General features: G+C 30.1%; 4 protein-coding genes and 1 long non-coding RNA gene across 8 annotated transcripts; 3 read left to right on the top strand and 2 right to left on the bottom strand.

Annotated features, from left to right (window-relative positions):
* The first annotated feature begins 648 nt into the window (after positions 1-648).
* Positions 649-8,263, top strand: LOC122536805 (rhythmically expressed gene 5 protein). Its single transcript, XM_043669493.1, has 5 exons — positions 649-734; positions 982-1,544; positions 4,342-4,513; positions 4,603-4,692; positions 6,326-8,263. The coding sequence occupies exons 2-5, from the start codon at positions 1,434-1,436 to the stop codon at positions 6,715-6,717; spliced, it is 765 nt and encodes a 254-aa protein (XP_043525428.1). The 5' UTR covers positions 649-734; positions 982-1,433; the 3' UTR covers positions 6,718-8,263.
* On the bottom strand, positions 2,690-3,635 carry LOC122536809. Its single transcript, XR_006308478.1, has 2 exons — positions 3,236-3,635; positions 2,690-3,041 (listed from the first exon to the last, which is right to left on the bottom strand). It is a non-coding gene; the product is annotated as an uncharacterized LOC122536809 (long non-coding RNA).
* A 253-nt stretch (positions 8,264-8,516) lies between the features above and the next one.
* LOC122536810 (actin-interacting protein 1) lies at positions 8,517-14,134 on the top strand. 2 transcript variants are annotated; one of them, XM_043669495.1, is made up of 14 exons: positions 8,517-8,670; positions 9,570-9,691; positions 9,790-9,880; positions 9,978-10,125; positions 10,194-10,361; positions 10,574-10,742; positions 10,828-10,956; positions 11,052-11,156; positions 12,119-12,439; positions 12,508-12,627; positions 12,728-12,886; positions 13,163-13,165; positions 13,249-13,399; positions 13,480-14,134. In XM_043669495.1, the coding sequence occupies exons 1-14, from the start codon at positions 8,655-8,657 to the stop codon at positions 13,587-13,589; spliced, it is 1,812 nt and encodes a 603-aa protein (XP_043525430.1). In that variant the 5' UTR covers positions 8,517-8,654; the 3' UTR covers positions 13,590-14,134. The 2 variants fall into 2 exon arrangements, with proteins under 2 accessions (XP_043525430.1, XP_043525431.1); XM_043669496.1 differs by lacking the exon at positions 13,163-13,165.
* Positions 14,135-14,547: 413 nt separating this feature from the next.
* Positions 14,548-18,600, bottom strand: LOC122536840 (modifier of mdg4-like). Of its 3 annotated transcripts, XM_043669553.1 has the most exons (5): positions 18,445-18,600; positions 18,039-18,133; positions 17,540-17,733; positions 17,250-17,426; positions 14,548-15,355 (listed from the first exon to the last, which is right to left on the bottom strand). In XM_043669553.1, the coding sequence occupies exons 3-5, from the start codon at positions 17,720-17,722 to the stop codon at positions 14,681-14,683; spliced, it is 1,035 nt and encodes a 344-aa protein (XP_043525488.1). In that variant the 5' UTR covers positions 17,723-17,733; positions 18,039-18,133; positions 18,445-18,600; the 3' UTR covers positions 14,548-14,680. The 3 variants fall into 3 exon arrangements, with proteins under 3 accessions (XP_043525488.1, XP_043525487.1, XP_043525486.1); XM_043669552.1 differs by lacking the exon at positions 18,445-18,600 and having other exon boundaries at positions 18,039-18,435; XM_043669551.1 differs by lacking the exon at positions 18,039-18,133 and having other exon boundaries at positions 14,549-15,355; positions 18,445-18,586.
* A 578-nt stretch (positions 18,601-19,178) lies between these two features.
* On the top strand, positions 19,179-24,061 carry LOC122536839 (eukaryotic translation initiation factor 2-alpha kinase-like). Its single transcript, XM_043669550.1, has 13 exons — positions 19,179-19,523; positions 19,986-20,112; positions 20,220-20,394; positions 20,466-20,622; positions 20,699-20,873; positions 20,950-21,208; positions 21,313-21,444; positions 21,532-21,712; positions 21,777-21,882; positions 21,979-22,184; positions 22,294-23,026; positions 23,112-23,459; positions 23,532-24,061. Exons 1-13 carry the CDS (start codon positions 19,399-19,401, stop codon positions 23,724-23,726), a joined length of 2,919 nt encoding a protein of 972 aa, XP_043525485.1. The 5' UTR covers positions 19,179-19,398; the 3' UTR covers positions 23,727-24,061.
* The last annotated feature ends 64 nt before the right edge of the window (positions 24,062-24,125 follow it).

Here is a 24,125-nt window from a genome sequence, read left to right as displayed (position 1 = left end):
TCAAGTTAGCTTCAACGACTGATGATACATTACAATTGCGTTCACTATGTGATTTTCAACCATGAGAAATAATATTCAAATTCAAAATACATGAAGTAATTTTTTTAGTTAACTTTTATCTGTTTACAAATCTTACTCCTTTTCAAAATCATAGTAACATAAATTAAGATTTAAATTCAATCGTGCATATCATTAAACGAACGTTTAAATGTATTGATTCTCTAGTTTCACATTTAATTGAAGTACAATTTTATCCTCCATCATACTTGTAAAAACTATAATCAACTTTTTATAATAATAAATGTAGAGCACTGTTTTATATAAAATTGAATACTAGAGTAATTACTCTATTATGATCAAGCCTTGATTCATAATGAACAATTTGAGAATCCCTGATGTAGATCTATTCTTGTAGGATCCGAATGACATAATAGTCGGATGACTGCATGCTGACTGTTAAATGTGCAGCGAACCTACGAGATAGTCGAGATTACCTGGAACGACGCTGGTTGCGGTAACAAGCTACACATTCACATTGTCGGCATTTAGCTGCACGAATAATACAAGGTTTCTCATTTCCCACCGCGTACCTGCACCAGCGTAAATTCATATATGAAAGCATGTTTTTATGAAAATTCGGAAGAAAATAATTTTAAGAGTTTGACTTGTCTATTATCTATATGTATATTAAAGCTGGAAGAAATGGATGAGCAAGATTGGATCCTTTTAAAGCAGTGAGCATCACGAACTTCCTCTTTCAGATATACAATCGTTTTCAATTGATTTCCTCTGTGCTTACAGGTCTGCGTTTTCAAAATTAATTTCAAAAATTTCCATAATTTATTGCATCAAATAGACGCAACAAAAAGACAATATATAATAAATTGTACGTGTATTTGAATTGGAAATTTTGATTCGTAGAAACAAAGAAGAAAAAATTAGTTAAGATTTTTTTGCCATATAAAAGTTTCTATTAATTAGGTGACATCCTGGAAAGAAGTAAATATGTACTATGGAACAGTGGACTCTGTTCTTGAAAGTAGGAGTGGGGGACCTGGTATTCCATGGACGTCACTGGTATACTGGTATACAGAACATATAATCAGGGACTGAAGGAAATTCACCCAGTTTGTAAAGACCATTCGTGTGGGAGAGTCGTTTCATCGTTCGTCTTCGTTCGAATTCACGTGAATTTTATCCAACACATTTTCTTTTCTTTTTTTAATACTTGGTTGATTAATGAGTAATTCTTAACCTTAAGACTCGTTTCCATATCATTTGTACATACATTCTGAGTCATAAAACTAGTGTTTCTGTCAAGAGTCTTCATTACACGAGTTTTTCGTATACGTGATAGATCGAATTCTCCAGATTAACAATACGTAATAAGAGGTGTATTTGTGACAGCTATTAAAACTAAAAGTGAAACAGCGATGAAGATCTTAAGAACTGCTACGCTGTTCATTGTCATTCTGGGATGTTGTGCCCTCAGTGTCACTGCGTCCGCGATCCCTATGTGGGAATTCCTCTCCAGGGGTGAGAAAGTAAGAAATGCTTTCATGTTTCATTATAAACTAATTATATTATACCTTGTAAATCTTTTCCTAAAAAAAATTTGAAAAACAAATAAAATTATTATTGTTTATATATGCGTTAAGATTTTTTTTAATAAAATAGACTTTATACCAAGTCTGTATGTAATATCAACAAAAGCAGACTTTCACCGAACATAATCAGCTGCATTCGCTGAAAATGCTCTTCTCATGCACTTGCAGTCCGGTCGAGTGTAATTGCGCGAGCGCAATTCGGACATTGACTTTTCTCATGACATTGTGCCATTCTTATAACACTACTTTTTCTGAAAATAGTCTCAGACGCAACAGTTTACGATCAATGGGTTTTATCATTGTTTTGTCGATAGTTGGTAGAGAAACTTTTTTTTTTTGTTAATGTTATAACAGAATGTTTTTTTGTTAATCTTATGGTTAGTGTCTTTATAGAATGCTAAATATTTGGAGGTCAAATTAACTAATCGTGATTATCTGTTAATAAATTTTTGTTCATCTTTGAACAGCATGATTGGTCATTACTCTGACAATAAGTATGTAACGATTTTACGTGTTTCTTATAGTCACGAAATAAGATACTGCTTATCAGTAGAGAAAGAATGCTGCAATCAAATACAGCAGTTAGAGAAGACGACACCGATCTGTTATATTATTCTTCCATTGCACATTATAGTATATATAGTTCATTAAACTCGGTTGTTGTTCATTTTATAAAAGTTACTATACATTTTTTATTTTTATATTATTGAATATTATTAATATCATGATTAAATATTAATTATACATTAGGATATTATGCCGCATCGAGGAATTTGAAATTAACTGCCCAAGTTAATTAATAAACAGTTTCTAAACTAATTAATTTCAGATTCTACAATGCAAAGAAATATCTCAATGTATACATAACGTTAATATTTGATAGGAATTGACGTTAGAAGTCCTTTTGAAATTAGAATTACTATAACTTGTTCTTAATTTTACAATCCATCTACGCGAGGAAAGAAAGAGTATGCACTGCGTCTGTAACATGTTCGTAATACGTATGTTGATAAAAGTGATTGAAAGTAAGTTGAAGTTCAAGAACGTGCTCTCTATCTGTGATTGAATTGAACTTGTAACTTACCGAGTCTCAAGTCGACTTAAAATATTCCAACGTTTAAAAACTTTGAAAGTTTTCCCAAAATCGTGTTCGTATAACGAGATTATTATTTTCGCATTTGCTCTTCTGTTTACGATGATCATTTACCGAACAATTCTGTGTCCATTTACATAGACTTTCTCTTATATCCGGAAACTTTTAGAAGATAATACAATAATCCACCATCGATCACGTTGTAGATCTATGTAGGTCACTATCGGAATACATGTACGTACATATGTACGAGTGAGTGCAACTTGTCGAGATTGAAATTCATCACATTCGTCTCTTTGTTAATGTGTTCGAGAACAAATAACTTCAAACACAACTTCAAACTGTTGGAAAAATAATTATTGCTATAAAAATATTGGCACAAGTTTTATTTAAGAATAAAATTCTTATTTTAAGAATCTGTCGTAAATAAAAGATGCAAAATAAAAATTCCAGGATATAATAGAAATTGCAAAAATCGAATTACAGAAATAAATATATATCTCAAACTATTTTATTGTTGCGCAAATAGACTTACCCAAATGTCATTATATTAAATTTTGTAGCTGTTTGAAAGACAGGTTACAGAAATGTCATTAGAAATTCTAAGATTGAATATTCGCGTAATCGCTTGGACGTAGATGGAGCCAAAAGTATGTGGACATCGGTCATTGTGTTTTACATAGACGAACGGGGGCATGTTTCGCGTGGCGGACAGAATTCCTTGTGACGAAAAAGAAGAAAAGACGGTGTATCGCAATCAGAACCCGATACGTGATATACGACACAGACTGCGACACGCATATATATTTGTTATAACTGTAGTGTTCGATATCCTGTATGTTACACATTGTCGAGTTTCACCGGACGCACGTAGAATGCGTTTGTCCTCACGGAATGAAAAACAGCTTTCGCGATGAACAACAATTTACGTAGAGAAAAACACATTTATTTATTTATTTTTTACATATAAATCGATCTTAAAAATTTCATCGACATTAAAGAATAAGTTATTGAAAATCAATCTTGCAATGATACAATATTTAATTGTTAGTTACGAAAATATATCTTAAAAATTGAACTTAGCAGTAATGGCGGGAAATGTTTGAAATTTGAATTGTACGAGATGTCTTGAATTATGATTCAAGACTCAGTTTCTCTTGTCACATGATTTATTTGTTCAATGATAATGTATTATATTGGATGTATGTAGGTATACAGGATGCCCCATTTTAACTTTAATTTTATAAAATTTATTATATGAGAAACCAGGAAGAACAAGGGCAATATTCTTACATTTATACTGCCCTTGTCTTTAAATTAAAGTTAAAATATTATATATCCTAAATTGTTAATTTTTCGACATGGATAAGTTAATACCTTTTCATAGGAAATGGTCTGCCGCATCGATTGACGTAAAAAAGATCATGTAATTCTATTTAAAGAAATAGCATTGATCTTCATATTTCCTTTACGCGTCCACCTAGAAACAAATTGACTGTATTAAATTACTGCCTTCTTGGAACATAATAAATTGTATTTTATATAATAGTAGATTATTTAGTATTTGTATTTATATAATAGATTAAAATGTAATATAATATTGAAAGAAATTTTTCTGAAAATTCTTAATATTTCTTTCAGGCAAGCTATTTGTTAAGAATGTTCAGCATGCAAGTGGCCAAATATTGTGCGGACTCATCGATGCCAGATTGCAATAAAAATTTATTGGTTGCTGGGATGCGGAACTTGGCTAACATGGATAATAATGTTCTTGATAGATTGGATCCGTATCAACGTAACGCGAAAGAACTTAGTTAGTAAAATTTCCAATTTCACTATAAATTGAACATAACAATCAAAGTTAATTTTTATTTTCGTTAACTTATTGCTTCTTACTTATAGTTTGGCGGGCCATGATAAAAAATGCATACTCTCCAAGATTCGCTCCCAAACTGGATGAATTTTATTTCTCTATCAGAACGGATTCATTGGGTACGTTATTTACAAATGAAACCACATATATTTAGAAGACTATAGAATAGAAAGAACACCTTAGGATTGTTTTCTCAATCACCGTTAATTTTCCAATCATATGAAGTTCATTAATGCAAGTGAAAGTCCTAATTAACAAGAAAGAAGAAAAGAACGAGAGAAACTTGTACTTGAACAAGTATTTTTGTAGAACTACATTACATATTAGTCGAGAAAAGTATTGACCGCGAAAATCAAAGTTGCATGACAGTTGTTAACAATCATAATAAGAAGAAATGGTAAATGTTGAAAGGGATTATTATCTACACGACTTGAAATGAACGAAAACAAATACTACTACGAGAAAGTTACAAACGCATTCGTCTCTATCGCGCACGTTCCACTAGAAAGTGTTTTTTCGCCCGAACGAGATCGCGTTTGATAGCAGAATGCTTGTTCTCAATTGGATCAACTTCTTTAACTGCACTTTCACCCGATCTGAACGAGTCAACCGAAGTTCAGGGAGAGTTTTTGGATGCTATGAAAAATGTGATCTGTTCTATGGATTTCTCTTACTAAATCTCGGAAAAGATAAAAGGAAAGATTAGAAGATGCTTTTTCTGATAATTTATTCTCGTTGATTTCATCAGTCTTCTTCTTAATTCATTTTATTGATATTTTAATTGATGATTATCTTTTACTCTGATTATGCCATTAGCTACGGAATATATTCATGAGAAATTTTTAAATTATTCTTATGAACAAAATATGCAAAATATTCTTCCAAGTCTATTTAAACGAATTAAATATGGCATTTCTGAACTTGACGGAAGTAGGAAGTAGTATCATGAGACACTGACATAAAAATATTAGACATCGAATTATCATAATCCGAGGGTCACATACAGACGCAAACAAGAAATGACTTTTGAATCGTGTATATTGCATACATTAGTAAAATGCGTTTAGAAATCGATCAGTTTAAAAATATTTACGATCAATGATAATTCTTCTTTATTACCATAAAATTTAATTTTAATTTTAGAGTTTTTTCATAGCTGCTTAATTGTATGATTATATTGATATTCATAATGATATTCATTTATTAATATGAATAACACGAATATGCATCAATTAAACCTTAAGAGTTCGAATTTCATAAATCCGCTATTTAATATTAATTTAATATTAATTTTATCTAAATTATTAATCGATTCAGAGTTAAAACATTTTTAAGCAATTTTTAAATAAATTAAACAATTAATTCTTCAGTCTAATTATTTAGACAATGTCTTCTTTCCATGTTTGATCTTTAAGAAATAGTATTGCTTTTATAAAAGATATATTATTGATAAGGACCTAAGAACAGAAAGTTATTATGAGTCTCTCTCCTTATAATAATCTCTCTCGCATAATTCAAAGTGTAGAGGAACAGCAAAAAAAAAAAAATTTGGAAGTATAATCGCAGGAAAATATGTAACCAATCTTTTATAAGTTATTCGAGAATCTTGGTTTACATTGAAAATGAATTATTTTAAACAATTTTCCTATTCCAAATATGTTGTTCAATCTTATTTTTTTAACAGAATTATCTTTAGACTTCAGTAGCATTATCTTTTAATTTTGAATTATTTATTGTTACTTTTTTTTCCAGCTATCGACGATAGCGATGTAAATGGTATAGCAGAAGAAATGGCAACAAACAATTATATTCGACCATCCTCAGAGCACACTGGCCCTTATCTAGTTGGACCAATGGTAATTCGAGTGTATCCGGATGGTCGACCAGTTCCAGAAGATTCGACACGCTCTCTGCCTCGAGACGAAGATGCGGAAGAATTCAGGCATTCTCGAATACCCTCAATCGAAGAAATTGAAGCTGACAGTGAATTTTATGAGAAACGATTGAAAGGGAACTCGTTTGCGGAGACCAATAGTCATCGACGGTCTCAAGAAGAATCTGCTCATTTCCGAAATAATTATCCACCATTTAAGAGACGATTACCTGAAGAAATGAATGCAAAGCGTAAGATACAGTATCATTGAAAGGAGAAATGTTTAAATTAGCGTTAAAGAGTTGAAAAATCCCATTATAGAGTAGGCAATGTGAAATTTGTTGAATGTTGAAGTTTAAAAATAATGACGAAATAGAAAAACATGTTTCTGTTTCTAAAAAGGAGTCGAAATTATCGGAAAGTATAGGAAGATAATCGTAGATATATAGGTAATAATGAAATTTACTTGATAAAAATGACATGTTGAAAGTCTTAAAGCGGTATGGAGAGTAATATCTTTAATAGGTATGATGAAAACATTTCATAAGGGTTCAGATCAGTTTGTACACCTTTTTACACTCAAAGTTGTCGTGGTTATTTCTTGTAGTTGTGAAAAACTGGTCTTTCATAAAATAAGTAGCATTAAGAATTGTTTGACTGTAATAATTTGATGATTAATTCTTGACACAAGAGTTAATATTTCAAACGTTAGCCAGTTATTGAACAATTTATTGAACGTAAGGCAATGAGTGAAGAGTGATATTTTTCGACAATTCATCCGTACATCGTTAGATAATAATTTCGTAAAGTTTAATGGCGATAAGTTTGAAAAGACTGCTTTTGATAATGGTATTCATATGTTTCGTACTAACAATTATATGGGTTTTCAAAAACATTTAATAGAGTACGTAATATTAGAAAGTTAAGTTGACGATTGGTCGACAGTCAAATTGTTCATAATTTTCGATCTTAAATAAGTATTTTAGTAAGTTCTTCGAATCATTACATATACTCTTCTTTATATATATCTGTACACGTTATAGGTAAATAATGTCGACCATGAATATTTCTAATTGCGCAGTATTTCCCATTAATTTATTATTTATTTTGTTATCCGTGAAAGTATCATTTATCTTTACAATGATTTCATTTGTAATTTCGCTTATATCTACATTATGATTCAAATAAGCATGAAAATAGGCAAGTCCTTTTTATTACATGAGATTTCTTCAAATCTCAATTAGATTCTCAATTGTTCTATTCGCTTTTAAGGTACAAGTTACGGCACAAGGGAACTTACCTCGCTGAAAATTTGTTATTTTTCATGCTGAGTGAATATATACGTACAAAACTCACATATAACATAATGTTAGCGGAATATATTCTCACTCGTACAATAATACCTGCATTCGAATATTTTATTCGTTGAAATAAAATATTTATTACAAAATCATGCAGCGAAGTTCGAGAACGTATTCTAAGCACGTAATTTGAATTTTCATGTAAAAAAATTTCTAAGTCCGTAATATTTGGTGTTGTGACATTTTCGATATTCGTATTTGCACAAAGAATGATATTAGAATTTTTCTTTTTCTTTTTTAGCATAATGCGTCCACATTTTATACGAACACGTAATAATGTAGATTTTGTATAAAACTTCATAAGTATTTACAAAATTTGTTATCAAGTTAACGGTTGAAACGCGCGCGCGCGCGCGTGTGTGTGTGAGAGAGAGAATGAAAGAGAAATAATTGATCATTGCGAATGTTTTTAAGCATATATAAATGATTTAAAATAAAATGTGATATTTGACTGAAGAAGAGTCCACTTCTTTCGACAATGTTCTGAAATCTGCAACCTCCTATTTTATCTTTTGAGATAAACTATTAAGTTAAATTTAATTCAATTCGATTCAGCCGCTCTCTTTAATTCCCCGCTTTTACCCTATTAATGAGAACGAATACATTTCTGACAGACAAAATTTCTTTATCAATATGAAAACGAGGCTTTACTGTCGTTAACTACACAGTTACTTGACCATCTTGCTGCGGTATAATCAATGCTTCGACTAAATAAGGCAAGGGCGGAACAAGCATTTCGGTGGGAAGTGCATGGGGGGGGGAGACGACGAAAGATACGAGGAACATTGAACTGTTCTCATTGTTCAGTTTTTTCAAGTATTATTTAAAAGAAACAAACGGGAGAAAGATGTCCTATGAAACAAGTAAGTGGCGCTCAGAGATTTCACCTGTTCTTCATGCATTCCTGACGATTTATTATCGTCTATTTTATGTGAATATCGAGCCGCACAATTTTCCGGCCTTATCTTATGCCAAATCATAACACTTCAACAAATGCATTAGCGGCTGTGTAATGTCACGATTGGCTACAATTAAAATAAAATTATCAATTTCTTTTGGATACGCACACGCGTAATCAATCATTCATCAAATCGCTGAATTTTTCATTTTTTATTTTTACACACAGCTCCTACGTGTCATATCGTTTACCACTTATTTTGCATTTTTTGATTGCGAATATATATATATATTTTTTAATCGAAACTACGCTTTTCGTAAGTATAATTTATTACTACCTAGTCCAATTTGCAACAATGTACAAAAGTAAGAATAAAAAAACACACGCTTATACTGTGAAAAAAATGACAAACTGCAAATTATATATGTAATAATTAAATTTTTCTAAAATCAAAGTATAACAAGTATTAGTTTTTAAAAGAATTGAAATATGTTTTATTATCTTAGAAATAGTTTTGAAGATTCGAATTATTATATATTTATATTACTTGGTTGCATTAATTAAATTTTAGCCAAAAGCAGTTTTCTTGGAAGTATTAAGAGCAGAGAGTGATAATTTTAGGCCAAAATACAGTTTCCATGCTTAAAATAATTTGAAATATTGCATATTGGATTTATGCCAATAAATCAAGGAAGTATATTTTGGTTCCAGTGAAGAAATGCATTCTATTATACAATTTTCAAATATATTACAAACTACATTTGTTATTGAATATTTCTTTATATCATTTAAATTAATTTAAATACGCATATTGTTTTTATACTATATAGAACAAATATTCACTTTAATTTTTCGTATTTACAGAATATATATTTGCTACATTACCAAGAACACAAAGAGGACAACCCCTTGTATTAGGAGGTGATCCTAAAGGAAAAAACTTTTTATACACTAATGGTAATAGTGTAATTATTAGAAATATTGATGTAAGTATTTAATTTATATATAAAATACCGAAGCATAGTATTGCTTTATATATAAAATACTGGAGCACAGTATTGCTTTAATCATTTTCTATTTTTAGAATCCAGCTATTACAGATATTTACACAGAACATTCTTGTCCAGTTAATGTGGCAAAGTATTCTCCAAGTGGATTTTATATAGCATCAGGTGGTATGTATATCTATAGATGTGTATTTATAAGAAAATAATACATGTAAATCAAAATCCAATAAAGATTTAAAAATGTATACAATTTTTTTTATTATAGACCAATCAGGCAAGGTACGTATTTGGGATACTGTCAACAAAGAACACATTTTAAAAAATGAATTTCATCCTATTGGAGGGCCTATTAAAGATATAGCATGGTCACCTGACAATCAACGTATGGTGGTTGTTGGAGAAGGAAGAGAAAGGTAAATGACCCATAATCTTAGTGCGGTTTCGATTTTAATAATGGACTTATTTTTATATATGACTTTAGATTTGGTCATGTATTTATGGCAGAAACCGGTACCTCTGTAGGTGAAATCTCTGGTCAGAGTAAATCTATTAACTCGTGCGACTTCAGACCTGCTAGACCATTTAGATTAATCACTGGAAGTGAAGACAATACTATTGCCGTTTTTGAAGGGCCACCATTTAAGTTTAAGTACGTATACGAAAGATAAATGAATTTAACTTAACATAAATGTTTAATAGTAAGTTTCTATGTAAGATTTTCGAGTGCAGCAAGATTTCAAAGTGTCTTCGTAACATTTGAAAATATTTAAATATTTTTTAATATTACAGCGTTATCGCTCGCAAGTCTTAGATAGAAACTCCTTAACGTTGATTTAAATAATAAATTTGTCATATGTACAGAATGACCAAACAGGAACATACTCGATTCGTTCAAGCTGTACGTTATTCGCCTAGTGGTAATTTATTTGCATCTGCAGGATTTGATGGAAAAGTATTTATTTATGATGGTACGAGCTCCGATTTAGTTGGTGAAGTAGGGTCACCAGCTCATCAAGGCGGAGTATATGGAGTAAATAAATTGAATCAATTTAAGACCAAATTCTTCTAAAAATAATGATGTACTCATTCTAGATAAATCTTTCGTTATCTTACAGGTGGCTTGGAAACCAGATGGAACGCAGTTATTAACTGCTTCTGGTGATAAGACATGTAAACTTTGGGACGTAGAAACTCGTTCATTGATTAGTGAATTTAGTATGGGATTAACAGTCGACGATCAACAAGTATGTAATTTTTTAATTTCATGATATAGCGAATAATCAAAAACAATTTTAAAAAGATAAAAATAAAATCGGTAACAAGATTAAGCTTTTCTTAGGTCAGTTGTTTATGGCAAGACAAGTATTTGCTATCTGTATCTTTGAGTGGCTTTATTAATTATCTGGATGTTGATAATCCTACAAAACCTCTTAGAATAATAAAGGTAACAACTTGAATACGTAATAAGTAGAGGTGTGAGAGAACCCGAAATGTCGGATTGAGTCGGGAACACGAAATTTTTTCAGGATTGGAAAATTTCGAGATTCTCGAATTTATCGGGAATTTCCCGAAAGAGTTGGCATTTGGAAAAGGATTGGGAACAAGCTTAAATAATTCGGTAAAGCCTTCAAGTATATCGAAAGGTCACAGATGTAAAACCATCATTCGAGCAATTCCTTCTGTTATATCTTTTGGACAATCTTTCGCATATCATTTTGTACATGCGACAAATTTTATATCGATTCCGTTTCTTTTTTAGTACATGCACTTATGTTTGGATGCACATGCTTCAAATGGCGTAACAAACCAGTAGTATCTGCATACTTAGTTTTAAATTCACGGTGACAATGCGTGCACTCCGCCTTTGTGTCATCTTTTTCTTGAAAATGATTCCCAAACAGAGCTTCTCTCTACCTTCTTCATTTGCACGATATATCTTCCGCACTACTTCCTGCTACCACAATTTTACTATCACTGTCACTCGACATTTTTTTTTTTTAAAGACTTTTAGTCTTCATTAGATTCACATAGATTTTGAAATATACGTCCGAGCTTCCCGGAATCTCTCAGCGATACTGCTCAACAGCGTACATAACGTCCAAGTATTAAGCACGCAGTCAGACGTTCGTTTACATCAGGTCACACAATTTTTAGAATCCGTGTTTCCAATGACTTCACTGGCAGAAGAAATTGAACTGTGTATTTACATATTTTGTAGGCTGCTATACAGCATTATAGAGTAGTTAGAGAAACGGCAGCCGGGTGCTCGAAATTTTCTGGAACCCGACCTCTTCCCGGCTCGTCCCGACCATCAGGTTCCCGATATTTTCGGGTTCTCACACACCCCTAATAATAATAATAAGAGTATTTTTATAAGATGAATTTTAAATTTTGGAATATTTTTAGGGTCATAATAAACCAATAACAGTATTAACTTTGAGTCCAGATAGAAGTATAATTTATACTGGCTCTCATGATGGGTATATTACCAATTGGAATGCAAAGACGGGAGAGAACGATCGTGTTCAGGGTCATGGACACGGAAATCAAATTAACGGAATGAAAGCTGCGAAAAATTTACTTTATACCGCTGGTATCGATGATACTTTAAGATCAGTTGATATCGATACAAACACGTATACAGACGCGGCTATAGTTAAACTGGACTCCCAACCACGAGGTCTAGATATTTATAAAGATATAGCTGTAATTGCAACTGTTCGGCAGGTAAGATTGCAACGCGATTGTATTTCAATTTAATAACTAGTTAAATTAACAATAGTTATGTGTTCTAGATAACGCTTACACAAGATGGACGAAAAGTATCAAATACACCAATCGATTATGAACCATCTTGTGTGTCAATTAATCAGGAAAATGGTGATGTAGCTGTAGGAGCTACATCAGACAATATGGTACATTTTCGTTTAATTTATTCTTATAAAAATAATTACGAGGATATGACGCAATGATTTGTAAGTAAATAGGTTGAAGTAAATGATGTGTAATTTTCAGATTCGTATATATACGTTATCAGATACGAATTTAACTTGGAAAATGGAATTAGAACATTTAGGTACAGTTACAGATGCTGCTTACAGTCCTGATAATAAATACTTAGTAGCGTGTGATACAAATCGAAAAGTGATTCTTTATACTGTGCCAGAATATAAGGTAAGAAAAAGAAGTTTTTATTTTATACAATTTCTAGAAACGACATAAAATATCTTTGAAATTCATACATATCGATTGTGCAAAGTTGCAGACAAGGTGTAAGCTGCTTTTCCATTTAACTTTCGCCATTTAGTAGATAAATTCATTAATGCATTTTACGCTTTTAACGCCCCCTTAATATTTACCATTAGCAAAATATTGTCACTGCTATATTGTATGTATTTATACCAATTTTTTGTAACAATTGTTCCTCCTAAACGCTTATTGGATTTTTAGAGGGTGAGTAAAGCTTACCACTAGAAAATAATTATCCGAAGCAAATTTGCTTTGAAAATTTATTAATGAAATATAACATTTTATAGCTTGCACACAATAGAGAATGGGGTTTCCATAATGCAAGAGTGAATTCTGTAGCATGGTCTCCTAATTCGGCTATGGTCGCAAGCGGTAGCCTTGATACAACTATCATTATTTGGAGTGTAACAAATCCAGCAAAGCATACTATTATTAAAAGTAAGTATATATAATTGCTTCTTTTTTGTAATGTTATTTTATTTCAACGTATATGATTGTGAAAAACAATTTTATTTCAGATGCTCATCCTCAGAGTCAAATAACACGTTTAGTTTGGCTAGATGAGGAAACATTGATCTCAGTCGGGCAGGACTGTAATACTAAAATATGGCGTATAGAAAAGATTTAATTAATATTTTTTAAAAATGTGTCCTTCCTTCTTTTCAAAAGAGCTTAATTTTTGAATGCATTTTATTTATTTCGTAGCCAATGAATGAATATTGTATATTATTTTTTAATACGATTTTCTGAATAAGATTGATTAGTCTGTATTACGATCATTTACATTCGGTATATCAGAATAATCAAAACTAAGTACACAGTATATACAAATGAAATTGCAATAACACCATTTTACATTTTTGCGCAATGTCAATTATAAACGACAATTTTTTACATACTAAAGTTATTTTTTAACTATTTACAATGTAACGCGACGAAAGCATACCCTCTTTTCTGATTCTTCGATTTTTACTGGGAAATTGTAAAATTAATTGTGAAAAAGAAAGTCAAAACGAAAAATATAACTAATGTCTACTTTGTCTTTATTACAACAGCGTAACGATAACAAGAAAACAGTAACAATTCGAAAGGTTTCGAGGAACGTGATCACGCTTTAAGTTATTTGTACATTTAAAAACAACATAACCAAGATCTTGCTTGCCTCATTCTTAATCGGTCTAGTACTGAATATTTCTTAAAAAGATGAGGTACATAAGTTTTTCATATTAAATCCTCTCCTAATTTTATATAATAAAATATTAATCTTTTATATATTTGCAACTTGGTTTAAATATTAAATAAAAAAAAAAAACAAAAGGGATTGTATAAGTTAGGAAATAGTCTTCATATAACTTCGTTTTAGTACAATTCATCTAATAACTCCTTTCTTTTAACTAAAATGATTGTACAGAGTGAATATCTCTTGAACAAGGATGCATTTTAATAATTTTAATCACATCAATAATTTTATTTCAGATGATGAAATCTATTATTTAAAAGATATACTCTAGTAATAAATAACAAAAAAATCAAAAAATTTATAACTAAATTTTCGATTTTTCGTCTTTTCTTTTATATTTCTTTTTTTTAAGTTTTTTAATCAATAAAGTATTCAGTATTCAAGTCAAATTAAATAACACAAGATTTATGTTTTAAATAAAATATACCTTAAAATGAAAGGTATGATATAAATCAAGGTATCTATAAGAAAATCAATTTCTATGATTTTGGTGTATTATATCGTGATCGTTTTTGTGATGAAGCAACTGGATGTCTATAAGAAACGTGTTTTCTAAGTGCATCTCGTGATCTTGATACATGTGAACAAGCTGTGCAGCTATATGAACTATTACTGTGTGTCTCCATGTGTACTCGCAAATTATATTGATTACTTAATTGTTTTCCACAGATAAGACAAGTGACACTAGATTTATTGTAATTCTGAGAAGTTCTACCGCTCACAGAACTTGTCAGAAACTTAAAATTTGCATCCCAAATAGGTGGAGGTTTTGTATCTTCTACCGGAGTAATTTGATCTTCTAATATAGATGTACCCTCATCTATTCCACTTTCCGAATATTCCGCTTTCTCGACGTATTTGTTTGTAGAAGCATTAATAGAAGGAATACTGATTTTTTCCCTTTGATTTAACTTCGCATTAATGGAATAGTAAGGCTTAGTCTTCACGCAGTATGGTATACTTTCTTGATCATTAAAGGATTGTTCTTCCATGGTCTCAGTTGCATCTGTATCTAGAACTGTTTCTAAAGATTCTCTACTACCTATGATATTATCCTTAGTTTCTTTTTTTATCGGAGGTTCAGTTAATATCTTTTCCTGCAGTTGCACTGGTGGAGGTTGAACGTATAAACCATTATCGTGTCTCGAATTTTTCTGTAAAAAGAAAACAAAAAAAGAAAAAAATAAATTACAAGTATGAAAATTGGAATATTAAAATTAAATTGACACATTTAAATTTCATTTATTTTTTATATAATTAATCTTCTCTGTTTTATTAAATAATCAAAGATATTTCTGTTCTACCTAGCCTCTGAGATTAAATTCTTTAGTTATACAAAGAAATTGGAACTGAGTTTTTTTACTTTTTAAACATATTTTTTCAGCAAATAATTTTATTTTTTTCAATAAGTTATTATAAAAAAAATTTCATGCACCGTTTTTTTTTTTGTTCATATCATTTTATTTTATTTTATGCCTTAAATTGAAAAAATAGGTCTGTTAAGTATTTTTTTACATTGATTCTAAATTTTTGTTATAGCCACCCTTGACTAAAGTATGAAGCATTATTGTAATGCAAAGAAAAATACACATTGTATAAAAAAAAGATTTAACTGTTCTAAAATATCTACTAAAAGTTTTAGTCATGTAGAGAAATTCTTGGATAAAGCTATTTTAGATATACCTGTAAACTCATTCTATGGGGAAAGGTTCCATGGGATGCATCCACTTGCATTTAGTTGCAACACACACAACGATCTTGATCTCGTGGATATCGTTTATATTCATTATCGTTCCTTTGATGCACGCATGAACATAATATGTGGTAGGTAATTCCTTCGTGTGATACTTCTTGAGGAACGACAGTGAATGTATTTAAGTGACCTGAACAAAACAACACAATCAGAGGGTAATATAGAGATTAAAAAAGGGAGAAGCAAATTTAGAAATTACTTGATTTTTTGTAATTTCATATAAAGGAAAAGGTATTTTATTAGTGTCCATGTATTTTTTTGCAGTATTTAATTGTTTAATATTTATTACATATTATGAATATATCATACAAAATATGATACATAACGGGACAATTTACTATAATTAAATTAAATAAATTAAATTATAGACATCTATTGAAAAAAATTTTGTTTCATAAAATAATATGATCTTAAATATATAAATGAATATGAAAATTTTTGATTATGGAATTAAAGTAACAATTACTAAAGAATTGTATTTACTGGATATTTAACTACATTCAATTAACAAGTCATATTAATATTATGATTATTACAAATGAGAGTGTAATTTTGTCAATATATAAATACATCTATATGTTTCTGGGAACAGGTTATAAGGAAATTATAAGTATCAGCAAGGAGTTGCTAACGTTTAAGGCACTGAAGAAAATACATGCTTTGTTAAATATATTTCTTAGAATTCACACTGAGACAAGCTTCATTGGATAAGGAATAATGATTCATCAAATAATACTAATTATCTGTCCCTATTATATAATTAATCAACAATGATAAAACAATTAGTAAATAACATTTAATAACCAACTGCAATTATTATGTATAAATTAATTTAACGAAAAATTAAATTCTATTAACAATCTTATATTTTAAGACAAAAATTTTCTATTGAATTTAAAATTAATCATACAATTTTACTGTATGTGTATAATCATGTTATTCTAAACTTTAAGAACAGTTAATAGCATAAAAAATTATATTTAGAATGCAATCATGCTACTTGATATATGAAGCATTAATATAAGAGGTTTGGTAGAACAGTTGTAAAAGAAAAATAGAGGAAAGTATAAATTTTCAAAGTTATTCAAAATATGCATTCAAAAAAAAAAAAAATTTTATATATATACATATACATATATATATACATATATATATATATATATATATATATATATCAAGAAATCTTTACAATCTTATACTGACTACAATGCAAACTTACCAATCCGAAAAATTTTGTGCAACTGTTACTTTATATCTTTACTGTATTAATCAAAAATATAGATGAATTTTCTTACCCCAGCTATATCAGCTAATCCTCGAATATGCAAGGTATCTGCCATAGCCAAAAGTGCAGGTAGTTGTTCTTGATAAATATTTACTTCGCCGTTATACATAAATGTGACAAGTGCACATAAGTTTGCATATTCCATCCCTGGTAATACTATTACCGGATGTTGCAAAGAACTTAAGTCCTAAAAGTTGATTTATGTGATTGTTGTTAACTGAATTTGATAAAAAAAAAAAAGAAAAAATGAAAAGGAAAAAAAGAAAGACATATTCAACAATTTAGAAATGCATGTGATACCTTGAACAATTCTTTAAAATAGTAACTACAAGCAGAAAGAATAATCTTATGTGCGTGTATGTGTCTACCACCAGCACTTAACGTGACATCTGTTAAATAACCACCGTCAAGCAGTTTAGGAAGAGAGCTCAACAGTGTGTTTTGAAAATTGTGCCATCGTAAACAAAATTGTTGCCCCTCCATGTTCTTATATACTGTAAATCAAAACAGCATAATCGTTTAAATTAATACCTTATACTTTCTAATCATTGATTCTGCATTGATCATATATACACAATTAAAAAGAAATCTGGTAATTATCGTTTGTTCAGTGCAATCCACAAAATCTCCAAATGAAACGAATAAAAGACAAAATGAAACTTATGATATAATTGTGAAATCATAAATCAAGATTGTCTGAAAATAAAATAAACATGCGCGACTATGGACAAAAAGTTACATAAAGTGGGCACGAAAATACTATATTTTTCTATATACTGCCCTCCAATCGTATATATACCTTCAAAGAAAGAAGAATTACAATCAAATTAGAACGCGATGGACCAAGCTCTCAGGCACGCAACATACAGCCTCAGGAAGGTTATGTGTTTGAGGCTGTTAATAAAAGAAAAAAATTTGGTTGAGCCTGATTTGATCTATTTGCGCCAGACGGAAGGGTAGTTGGGTTACTGCTAGTGGAGCGGTTGAAGAGACAGACAATACTATTTATTTAATCAGGCTGCAGGTTCCAGCCAAGTCTATTATTGTACTTTCAGGTATGGCTGGAGGAAAGAACAAATATCAACTCTGGCGATGTTACGTGAAAGAGTCTCGTTTCTTTGTCATTAAGGAAAATTTACTAATACGCCTTCCGCGATATCACACAGATAGAATTAGAATTCTGCTAGCTCGTCGCTTGCTCTTACCTCGATAAAAAAAAAGAAATTGATCAGATCGTCAATGATATTCTGTACAAGACACTACACACTCTGATTTGGCAGCACTTCGCCATAATCATCAGTAACGTAGAAAAAGTGCGACAACTTATTCGACGTCGACGTACACCGTCACCTGTCGACACAATGTCGAAACAATGTCTTCAGAATCATTAAAAATCGCAGAGCGAGAAAATGATTTATTTCTTTTTCTCAGTGGATGGCTCTCTCTATCTTCTCCGTTATCGTTATGACTATTTTCACTTCTTCTCGCTATGTATAATTTTTTTTTTAGAACTTAGAAACTTAACTTAAACTTAGCACTGAGAAACTTAATGTATTTCATAAAAATTTTTGAACAGAATTTGAATTGTTAAATCGAAAATGTTACTTTAAAATTACTTATTTAAAAAAAAAGCGGATTAAGAAGAGTATTCGACGTTTCGTTTTATACTTTATATTCTGGAATTTTATAATGTTAATAAATTTAATCCATGGGGAACGTGGAAATGGTTTTTAAGAACTTCCAATTTAAATTCTTTGTGAAACATTTTTGCCGACATATAATATAATTCTTTAAATTATTATTCATTGCTCTTTCTTAATTATTTATAAATAACGTAATTATTATAATTAGTATTATCGTAATTATTTATAAATAATGTAACTGAAATAAATATCGTCTTAAAATGTATAAAAACACGCATTTTCTTTTTCCCCGCATAGGTTGCGAATAATCACAGCGGAGATGGCGCTAGAATTTACATTTGTTACGTGTTACGTTACGATTTATTAGTTTGTCATGATTTGTCGTTGCATGTCGAATGGCCAGTGTCTAGTATATTCCAGTCGAATATTACGATAAAAGTATTACATTCGTTGTACTTCGCTTTGCGGCATCGATGCGAAATGTATTCGATCAATCAGTTAATCTGAACTTAAAAGATGTCTTTCACACGCTTGTGGGGACTAACACTTCACTTGTTACTTACCATTTTGTTTACATCGCCGTCAATCAGCAGTGGCGATCTAAAAGATTTGACACTTTGCGATAGAAAGTCATCTCGCAGGTAATTAACTACAAGTTGCCTTTCGTTCACGTATTTGATGAGTCCAACAGTACCTGTTTTGTACTTACAGCTTTGCCAATACTCAAATGATCAATTGTTGTACTCCTTTCTAAATATTATACTATTGATATTACAATATCTGTATGAACAAAAATCTGCATGAAATTTATATCTACAAGATAATGTAGTATTGTATTTTTCTGTATCAGTTTTAGGAATAGATTGTTGTTATTAACAATTTGTAAAAGTGAATAATGTAGAGTAAACAACAAAAGAAAATGTTATGTAAATCTAAAAAGTTACATAGTATATCTAAATGTTATATATATCTAAAAAGTTACATATAAATTTAAAGTTGAACATCAGTTCCGCTCTTATTTTGTCTGTACCTTATTTACAAATAAAACATTGTGTTGTGTTCTCTGTGTAAAGTTAATTATAATTTTGTATTTTTCTTTGCAGCTTGTTATTTGTAAGTACATTAGATGGAAGGATATCTGCTTTGGATGCTAATAATCTTGGGAAAGAACAATGGACATTAGAATTTAACGAAGGATCTATGTTATCATCTAATATTCATCATAGAGAGGTATGTAATTATTGAATATATTTTATGTTTTTAATAAATGTTTTTATGAAAGAATGTAAAGTATTTTTCTACTTTTATTCTTCTGTCTCTCATTGTTTTTTCCATAGCTCAATAATAATGGAAAATGGGTTCGTCTAATACCATCTCTAAGCGGTGGATTGTATCAATTTGATGAAGAAAATTTAGAAGCAGTGCCAATAACCGCAAGCCAGCTGTTGCATTCATCTTTTCGTTACTCTGATGATCTAGTATTCTCTGGTGGTAAAGAAGTGAAATCATATGGTAAATATTTTAAAAATGTAAATAAATTAGAAAAAAAAATGATAAGGAAATGGAATTTGAACTTTTGCTAGGTGTTTCAAGTATAACAGGGAAAATTTTATATGAATGCGGAATCAATGGTTGTGTTAATATCACAGATGGAGAAACGTACATTGAACAGGAAATTCTTATTGTTCAACGATTTCAACAAACTGTAAGAGCAGTTGAACCCCGTACCGGTATTGAGAAGTAAATTTCATAAAATATAAAGTTTATTGAACATTATTAACGAAAGATATTACACTGAAATACTGCATTGAAATAGGTGGAACTTTAGTGTTGGACAACATAATTTAGTACTTGTTCCTCAGTCTGATATTTATTGTCAAAATGAAGTAACACCTCGTGATCTAGATATTGAAATTAAAGTTATCGTACCTGACGGCTTAATTTGGGCTGTTAATAGAAACGATCCTACAGTAAAATTATGGCAACACAAAGTAAGTTTTATCGGTTAAAAAAAGAAAATATATATGTTAAACTTTGTACTAATTACGTATACTGATATTTTGTTAGTTTGATTCTCCAATTGTTACTATATGGCGCGAAGATTCAAGTTCAAAAGACAATGAACATAACAATTTAAAAGAAATTAATTTATTTGATAGTACACAATGGTCTTGGGGTACTGACTTTTCAGTCAGTCCAGCACTTTATTTGGGTATGCATAACAGGCAGTTATATGTACAAGAAAATACAGAACTCAAATCATTAGATGCATCGCCAAGGTACATGCAGCATACAAAATATCCATGGCAACCTTATCCTGCTATTGGTATGCAAGTTGAGTTTTGTTTTTGATTTAAAAAAATTTCAATAACATTATAACAGATATATAATACTATAACATTATGTGTAATGAAATATAATATATTTTAGGTAATGCAATTAAAAAGTCTCTTTTAGATCGTTCAGTAAATGTTAATAAGGAAGATGATATGTTATTTGAAATAACAGATGCACAAAGTACTACTGCATTATCAATTTTATATAATTCGGAATATATAAATGGTATATAAATATAAAACATTAAAATTTCGTTAATAATAGAGAGAAAGTTTCTTTAACATTATTTTCTTTGATATAAATTTTGTTTAGGAAATGGATTTTATTTGTACTCGACAAACCAACTAGAATTAGATAATAACAAGCAATGCAATCGTACTCCAAATTTAATGCTTATAGAAAAAGAACGAAAATCATTTAGAGGAAATTATACTCAGGAAGAAGATGAAGATACTCCCGTTCAAGTTATTATCGTATCATTGTGGTATTGGTGGTATGTAAAATGAAACATAATAAAGTATAAAATATTCTTCATGAAAAATCTTTATTAAAAATAGGAAGGAGGTTCTGATAATATCGATTACTACTGCTGTTCTACTGAATTTTATGTTAACACAACGTTTGTTAAATGCTACAACAGTTGCTAAAGATGCAGTGTATCCGGTAAACAATACTATAGATTATTTTAATGTTACAAAATTTTTAAAACGCTAATATTAAACATGAATTAAAAATATTTATTTTTATATGATTACGTAGCCTTTAATAGTTGAAAGACACATAGAAACAAATAAGAATAATCAACCGACTGATGAAAAGGAAATCGATAGTTTTAAATCACGTTATCTCACAGATTTTGAACCAGTAGATTGTTTGGGAAAAGGTGGTTATGGCATAGTGTTTGAGGCAAAAAATAAAATAGATGATTGCAATTATGCTATTAAGAGAATTGCTCTGCCAAACAGGTTTGTTAAAGTATTTTATTAAATTCTACAATATAATTTAATATAATCAAGCATGAAAAATGAATATAACCATATAATTAAAAAGCTTCTCTTTTATTTCATTTAATAGTACCTATTCAAGGGAACGTGTAATGCGAGAAGTAAAAGCATTAGCTAAGTTGGATCATCAAAATATTGTAAGATACTTCAATGCATGGCTCGAGTGTCCCCCTGTAGGATGGCAAGAAAAACATGATCCTCAGTGGATAAACAAAATTCCTAAATCTTCACATTTAGATTTTACTTCAGAAGAAATTCACATGGAAACAAAAATGAATAACTCCGTTTGTATTAATGTTAGTCAGACTGATCAATCATCAATAGACAGTGCTTGTGAAGCACATGAATTAGACAATGATTTGGATGAAGATTCTTTTATTGTGTTCGAGAAATCTCAGTTAGTAACTCGGGATGAAAATGTCAACATAAGTAATTCTACTACTGAGAGTTCTGATTTGTCACATTCGAGTAACAAAGTTGAAGAGACATTGTCAAGAATTGCTAATTCTTCACATTCTGAAAGTATTCTGTTCAAAGACACTAATAGTAAAACATCAGAAAAGGAAGAGAAAAAAAAACGACAAAGATCGTTTTCTTTGGATCTGAATAATAAGTCGAGTACGCGTAAATCTCCGAAAATGTTCCTTTACATACAAATGCAGCTGTGCCAAAGACTGAGTCTCAGAGAATGGCTAAAAATGCAGTCAATGCGAGATTATCGTCATGTGTTACATATATTTCATCAAATCGTTGATGCTGTAGAATACGTTCATTTGCAAGGACTTATTCATCGTGATTTAAAGGTAATATCTAAAATAACAATGATGTTTTATATTGCAAAAGTGAAACTTTTATAACGTTTACTAAAGCATAACAAATGAATTTCAGCCTTCGAACATATTCTTCTCTTTTGATAATAAAATAAAAGTTGGGGATTTCGGCCTTGTAACTGCAATAGCAGAAGGTTATAATGAAGCTCATACTCCTTCTTCAGAGAATGAAGATGTTACACTTAAAAGTAGTTTACATACCGCGTATGTCGGTACTCATCTTTACATGTCTCCTGAACAAATAAATGGTCAGGGCTATAATTATAAGGTTGATATCTATTCCTTAGGAATTATTTTGTTTGAATTACTTATTCCATTTGTTACCGAAATGGAAAGAGTAGATGTCCTTAGAAATTTAAGAAAGTCAGTATTTCCAAACAATTTCAGTCATGATTATCCGAACGAGGTAAGAAAAATTTAAACAATCATTCTTTAATCTTTTTTTTTTTAGACAAAATGTATCATAATTTGTTTTTAGTACAATTTGTTGGCCATGATGTTAGATGAGAATCCTAGCAAAAGACCCACAACATTAGGCATTAAAGCAAGGCCACCATTATTAAACTATGAAATAGCTAATGGACTCAATATGGATGAAGATACAAAATGGCATTTTGAATTACCTCTGTTGACACGACATTCCTCTGTAATTATCAATAGTAGTAGTGAATGAAAAGATATAGCTATACGTTTTGTTTAATGTACTTATCTATTATTTTATCTATTATGAAATTATTACAAATTTAACGAGGATACTTGCTCAATTCTTTTATTGTAAGACAGCATTTATTCAGAATCATTTGAACGAGAACAATGATTGCAAAAATTTACGCAAGCAATACAAAACATGGAATGAACAAATTCATTATTTTCCAGTACAAATTCATACATTGGCTGTTTTATATTAAATAATCGACATTCATGTTTTGCTATATTGTCTTCAAAGTGTAAATATAAGCCATTGTTATTAGGCGATATTTGTATAAATATATTTTTTACATTACTTCATATCATCTAAATATTTTCCTATAAAAATCGTATTATTTCATACTGCTGTGACTTGAAGAATATT

The sequence above is a fragment of the Frieseomelitta varia genome, unplaced genomic scaffold (assembly GCF_011392965.1).
Source record: "Frieseomelitta varia isolate USP_RPSP 00005682 unplaced genomic scaffold, Fvar_1.2 scaffold_873, whole genome shotgun sequence".
Lineage (NCBI taxonomy): Eukaryota > Metazoa > Arthropoda > Insecta > Hymenoptera > Apidae > Frieseomelitta > Frieseomelitta varia.
The sequence above is the reverse complement of the archived record's forward strand: the minus strand, read 5'-3'. Positions and strand labels throughout refer to the sequence as shown.